Here is a 7,128-nt window from a genome sequence, read left to right as displayed (position 1 = left end):
GGACCAAGCCTCGGGAACTGCCATAATCCTGTTCTGGCCAAAAAGGGCTTGGTTTGCCCGACTCATACAAATGAGTTAAGGCATATATTGGAAGCTTCCCCCCCTCCCAGACCTGGTAACCCAAGGAGAGCTGAGATGCTAGGATTTGAGAAACCGCAACCTGACAGCCTGGAGGTTGACCAGTCCCTATTAAGGAATAGAGGACTATCTCAAGCCGTCTTGAAGACCCTTGCAAGTGCCAGAGCAGAGTCTAGTAATAACAGCTATCGAAGAATTGGTAACATCTTTAACGCCTGGTGTCTTCAACATGAAGTGAACTCCGACGATCCCCCAACTAGGGCGATCCTAGATTTTCTTCAAGATGGCCTAGACAGGGGTCTGGCTGCAGCCACATTGAAGGTACATGTAGCCGCTCTGTCCGCCTATCTGGGGAGGCAACTAGGCTGAGACCGGTAGTTACTACCCCTGTCTACCAATGGGACCTTAGTATGGTCCTTACTGCATTATTTGCACACCCATTTGAGCCTCTGGAAGAAGTCCCGCTTAAGTTTTTAACTTATAAAGCGTTTTTTTGTTGGCACTATCTTCTGCCAAAAGGGTCAGTGAGCTGTAAGCATTGTCGTCAGAGAAGCCTTATATCTCCTTCTTCCCTGACCACGTGCAGCTCCCATTTCTCCCAGGGTTTAGACCCAACGTCCCATCTACAACAAACATCAATCAGCTGATTTCCCTTCCAGCTTTTTTTTCCCTCTCTCCTCGCCTGAGGAGGAGAAATTCCACACGCTGGACTTGGTGAGGCGCTTACAGATTTACTTGCGTGCATGCATTGTAGAATCACAGCAAAGGAAAACAAAATCATTTCAAATTTTAAACTTTTAAAATTCTGATCCTGCTGCTTAGGGTGGTCATGGTAGAATGAGGCCCTATTACAAATTTCACTATTGGGATTACAGTTTATGCCCATACGTGTGTCATCTATACTTCATGGACCCAGAGACATTGAAAATTAAAAGAAATTTTTAACCTCCCCCGCCCGCTGGCATGAGCTATACAGGAAATTTAAGCAAGTCCCTGACTTTGTGAGTTCATTGAACAAGTTCAAAGAGGGCCTGGATACCTTTCTTGAAGAGAAGAGAACAATATTACGGGTTATGGATTCTAGATTTTAAGGAGACGTTGATTCAGGGTTTTTATACTGACTGCTGGATTGTTGGGAAGGAATTTTTTTCCCCTGAAATGGAGCAATTGGCATACGTCTCATAGGGTTTTTGCCTTCCCCTGCATCAACACTGTAGGGATTGTAGGGTTATAGGTTGGGCTTGATGGACTGATGTCTTCATCCAACCTCCTCTACTATGTAACTGGGGTAGAATTCCAATTTGGCGCATAAGTGTGCATCTGATCTATGAAAAAAATCCAGTATGCCACAATGTTGCTGACCACACCTCACCTCTCAGGATATAACCTTGCTGGCTACATCTCACCATTAGGCTAAGGCTCCAAGTAGTGGGCTGCAGCAAAAAAGCGCTGTGGGAAAAAATGCAATGGAAATGCACTTTGCGTGACTGTTTTGGAAATTGCAGCATTCCCGCTGCTCGTATTTTTCTGCAATGTGACTGTAATACGCTGTGGTTTTTGCCGGCCTTAAAGAGGTTGTCCAGCATAATGGGGTGTTTTCATTAGGAGGGGAAGGTAACAAAAAACCAAACCATACCCGCCTGTCCCCAGTGCTCCGATGCCTCTCAGCGTGGTGCGGTTCTGCTACTCTGATATTTTCTTGCGGCTGAAGTCCTCGCCGGCTGTGACGTCCCGGGTCCCTTTCTGTAGACCTTTAATTGGAGTTCCACCAGTAGAGAACCCCGGAGCAGCAGGACTGGTCCATGAAGAGAGACACCGGTATGGTATGGTCCTTTTTTTGTTTTATTTTTTTCAACCCTTCAGGGTAGTTTAATTTTTTTTTTTTATTCTGGACAACCCCTTTAAGCTGATATTGCGCATGTAGAAACATATGCAGGTGTAAGAGACCTGTAAAAGGAGCTGATATTTGGGGAGGCAGTGGCTGCTGAGCTCTAGAGTAGAGGGCACGCAGCATCTCCTCATCTGTGTAATACATCAGCGCCGCACAAGAAGGACGAGAGCGAGCAAGGCGGGCGGGCCCGAGAAGCGAAGGATCTAGCGTGTTTAAGGCTCCTTGCTGCCTGAGTGTCCCTTTGTCCCTCCTCTCGCTGCACAGCCCCAATGACAGCGGGGACCCCCGGACCCATGCCATCCTGATCCCGGCCCCAGCATGCCGGACACAGAGCCGGACAGAAGCAGAAAAGCCCAGCCAGAGGGTGAAAGGACAGACCCGGCTGGCAGCCAGCATGGCACGGCTGGGGTCCTGGGTAAGGCTGGTGTCAGGTTAGAATATACGGGGGGATTTGGGGACAAGGTGCGTGCCGCATCGCTGTTTCGGGGCGCTGTGGTGGGCAGGGGTCATGTGGAAGGAGACGCTGTGTGGCTTGGCCTCTCTGCAGTGCCCTGGCCATGCTTTGTGATGGGCACTGCTAAATCCACTGTTTGAGGTTACGGAGTGAGGATGCGGGAGGGTGAGCTGTGACATTCATGTGGCTTCCTGTAAAGTCATGCTTTGTGTACGGGGTGTAGTGGTGCTGAGCCCCGCCGGACCCTCCGCATTGTTAGGACGCGGCGTCTCCCCCTCCATGGCTTCTCACCACAAGCTGTGTATTTACAGCGGACTTTCTCATTGTGTGTACTATGGCGTTGCGGTACCGGAGAGGACCCCCTTGCGGTGACTACATGGGACCTAGGCTGCGCTGTGCAGTGCTCTATGGCAGATGTGTACAGGGCTCTATGACAGGAGATGTGTACAGTGCCCTATAGCAGATGTGTACAGGGCTCTATGACTGGAGATGTGTACAGTGCCCTATAGCAGATGTGTACAGGGCTCTATGACTGGAGATGTGTACAGTGCTCTATGGCAGATGTGTACAGGGCTCTATGGTAGTAGATGTGTACAATGCCCTATGGCAGATGTGTACAGGGCTCTATGGTAGTAGATGTGTACAATGCCCTATGGCAGATGTGTACAGGGCTCTATGGTAGTAGATGTGTACAATGCCCTATGGCAGATGTGTACAGTGCTCTGTGACAGGAGATGTGTACTATGCCCTATGGCAGATGTGTACAGGGCTCTATGGTAGGAGATGTGTACAGTGCTCTGTGACAGGAGATGTGTACTATGCCCTATGGCAGATGTGTACAGGGCTCTATGACAGGAGATGTGTACAGTGCTCTATGGCAGATGTGTACAGGGCTCTATGGTAGTAGATGTGTACAATGCCCTATGGCAGATGTGTACAGTGCTCTGTGACAGGAGATGTGTACTATGCCCTATGGCAGATGTGTACAGGGCTCTATGACAGGAGATGTGTACAGTGCTCTATGGCAGATGTGTACAGGGCTCTATGGTAGGAGATGTGTACAATGCCCTATCGCAGATGTGTACAGTTCTCTGTGACAGGAGATGTGTACTATGCCCTATGGCAGATGTGTACAGGGCTCTATGGTAGGAGATGTGTACAATGCCCTATGACAGATGTGTACAGGGCTCTATGACAGGAGATGGGGGTCTGACTTATGTGTACAGTGCTCTGTGACAGGAGATGTGTACAATGCCCTATGGCAGATGTGTACAGGGCTCTATGGTAGGAGATGTGTACAATGCCCTATGGCAGATGTGTACAGGGCTCGATGACAGGAGATGGGGGTCTGACTTATGTGTGCAGTGCTCTGTGATAGGAGATGTGTGCAGTGCTCTATAACAGGAGATGTGTACAGTGCTGATGTCACTGACAGCGGCGGCGGACCATGTGCGACCCAACCTGTGTGAGGATGTGTCTGTCGTCGGTCACTCGGTCTGCCTGCCTCTAATAGCTGTCTGTCTAGGTTGGGCTCACATGTTGCGGTTTTGTTGCTTTTTTCAGTCAAAGCATTTGAAGAGCTGCGTGCAGTTGTGATAGCAGTGATGAGTAGCACATGTTACTGTACGTTTCAGCTGAGTAGTACATCATTCCCATGGCAGTAAGGGTTTATTGCCCATTCATTATAATGGGAATATGTGTGCGGACCATGACGCTCCATTCTACTCTATGGATCTCAGAAAATCAGGAGGACGCGGATGTCATGTGGGTGTAGTCAGTCCTTCACATAGCCCGAGCCATTGTGAAGTATAGGAAAATAAATAGATCCATTTATCATATGGGTGAAATACGACGTAACCAAGGGCAGCACATGACCCAAAACTAAAGCCGGATCATGTGTGTCTGTGTTTACCTGGATATCACATGCCCACTATGAGCGGACAGCAGTATAATGGCGGCCACTATGCATCTCACCTGTACAGTAACATTTGCTACCCATTACAGTAATTAAAAACTGTCTGTAGTTCTTCAGAAAGAAGTGCTATGTAAACACGGCCTTAAAGGGGTTATCCAGTGTCTAATACTGATGACTCATCCTTAGGCCCCTTGCACACTACTGTATCCAGGCCACGGGTCAGATGGGTGGAACACGGATGTCATCTGTGTGCTGCCCATGCACCGCCCGGGCTTCCGTGGCGCCATTCATTCAATGAATAGGAGCAGCGCAAGCCCAGGTACAAAATAGGGCCTGTCCTGAGTTTTGCAGCCCGGGCAAGAGTTGTACAGTGTGCACCACACATATCAGTCGCTACAGCACCAAAACCCCCAGCTAGGAATCGCACGATGAGTCAGCAGCATGTAAACATTACCGGGAGCTGCACTATCCCCAAATTTAAGATTTGCAAGGTTTTTGATTGTCAGACGTTATGATAACCTATCCTAAGACCCTTTGCACACAGCCATGTGTTAGTTTAGTTTGCCATCTGGGTTTTTCCCAGATAGTACACTGACCCATTCATTTCTTTGGGCCCACATACGTGACCGCGTATTACACAGTTCCATCATAACTACATTCAGGTGCATAGGGGCACATGTACTAAGACTAGCGTCTAACAGCAGTCTTCATAACTCTGCAGCCGGCAGAGGGTGTTCCACCTCATAACTATGCACCCCCTGCCGGACAGTGTTTGTGGAAGGAAAATGACCGGTGCAGATTTCTGGCTGGATTTCAATATGTCACTTATAAGGTAAATGACCTGTGACCTCAGAACTGAGTGCAGTTATAACCATATCCAGGTACACCCCCCAAATACACTGAAGTACAAGTCCCCGGGTCTAGATGTGGCTGTAGCTTAATCCTGGTAGATTGTGTGTCACATGTAGATTGTGTGTCACATGTATTTCACTTGTATGATAATAGCCACTAATGGCATAGTAATAATGTGTAAGTCAGCTATGGATCGCAGAAAATCGGGAAACGGTCATAGATGTCATCTGGGTGGAGTCAGTCTTTCACAGACCCCAAGCCATTGTAAAGTATAGTAAAAATAGATTGGACCTTTTTTTTCACATGGATTAAAAACGGCTTAAGCAAGGGCAGCAAATGACCCAAAACTAAACAGAAGCATGTGATATCTGTGCCCACTATGAGCTAATGGCGGATACTATGCATTTCACTTGTATAGTAACATTTGCTACTTATTACTGTAATTAAAAACTGCATGCAGCTCTTCATTGATAAAGCATGGTGTAGACTCAGCCTCGAGATGTTGTAATTGAAAAACGCAACACAACTGTACCCAGCTCTAGGCCCATTCACGTGTTCCAGCAGAAAACCCTGCTCAGATGTAGCTGCACATACTGCACCTGCAGTGAAATTTACACCGCCATTGAGCTGACATAGATTTTCGGGATCATCAGATTTATCATCTTTTACACCCAAAATGAGGTAGATTCAGTTATGAACTGGTATAGATTCCCGCTACAGGAGCACAGCCCGGCCTAGAGTGTGCCTAGTCATAAGTGATGCGCACTCTCTCCTGACTTAGGGGTTATGAAGAATGGCGTTAAAAACTCCAATCTTCAAAAATCTGAACCATAGTCTTTATTTTAAGCCTATGTATTTAATAAAACAAAATGGAGCACCCCTTTAAACATGGCTTGGATAAGCATATCTGTGTCCTAACCGCACTCCGGTTTTTACTGCAAATTGGGCATGGGAATCAATAGAATCCGTTCCACTTTGCTGTGACTGTAAAACGCTGTGATTTTTTCCCATGGGGAAATTGCAGTGTCTACGCCAAGTGGGGCCCCCGGCTGTAAAAAGGAAATAATATAAGGGCAGACTAGATAGACTGCTGTCAATCTTCTATCTATTTCTACCATATATCATAGGGCTAGTTCACACGGGGCAAAATAGTCAGGATTTTGACGCGGAATCCGCGTCAAAATCCTCCTCAAAAAACCGCCTCCCGATTGCGGAAAAAAGAAGCGAGCTGCCCTTTCTTCAGGTGAATTCTGCGGCTGATTCAGCCGCAGACGTCCACTTTGCGAAACCACCCTCCGGACTAGGCCCATTCATTTGGGCCTAATCTGGAGCGGAAAACCTTGACGGGATGCTGGTGCACTGCATCGGCACCCTGTTGCAGCAGCCGCGACGGAATGTGTTCACGTGTAACCCCGTGTGAACTAGCCCTAAGTTAACATCATTGCTATATCCATTGCTTTGCTGTGTCACGGGAGTAAAAAAGCGAAAATAACAGCAGTGCCACAACTATCGCATGATATACATGACACCATTGACTATATTGTGGTCTGCCAGGCTTCCATAACAAAACAGCATACCACGGTGCAGTATTTTGTCAAGCATTTTGAATAGGATCGACGTCAACACAAATGTGAACAAAGACTTAGTACGTGTATGTGACATGGATTGAGAGTATGGGTTGGCCAATTTACCTTTGACAATTCAGCTCTTGGGTAAAGTTCATTCCATAAACTTTATAGTCTAGGATGTGTACGCATGACTTTCAGTCATTTAAGTAGCCATTTTTCGGCATCTGTTGGTTGCTAATTCTAATTTTTTTTTCCTCGTGTTCTTTTTTATGATAGAATTTTAAATAAAGGGGTTGGAAGGGGAAGAGGTTGAAAAAAACCAAAACATTAAGAAGTACTGACCATTTGGACGTTGCCTCTGCTGTGTACC

At 47.2% G+C, this 7,128-nt stretch overlaps 1 protein-coding gene across 2 annotated transcripts in view; it reads left to right on the top strand.

The window, feature by feature from the left end:
• The first annotated feature begins 2,160 nt into the window (after window positions 1–2,160).
• ANO8 (anoctamin 8) overlaps window positions 2,161–7,128 on the top strand; it is a 95,675-nt gene continuing 90,707 nt past the window's right edge. For both annotated transcript variants that reach the window (XM_075280417.1, XM_075280415.1), the window contains exon 1: window positions 2,161–2,384. In XM_075280417.1, the coding sequence (XP_075136518.1) occupies window positions 2,288–2,384 (97 nt within the window). In that variant the 5' untranslated portion in view covers window positions 2,161–2,287. The remainder of the gene's footprint in view (window positions 2,385–7,128) is intronic.

The sequence above is a fragment of the Leptodactylus fuscus genome, chromosome 1 (genome assembly GCF_031893055.1).
Source record: "Leptodactylus fuscus isolate aLepFus1 chromosome 1, aLepFus1.hap2, whole genome shotgun sequence".
Classification (NCBI taxonomy): Eukaryota; Metazoa; Chordata; class Amphibia; order Anura; family Leptodactylidae; genus Leptodactylus; species Leptodactylus fuscus.
This window is presented reverse-complemented; position numbering and strand designations above follow the sequence as displayed.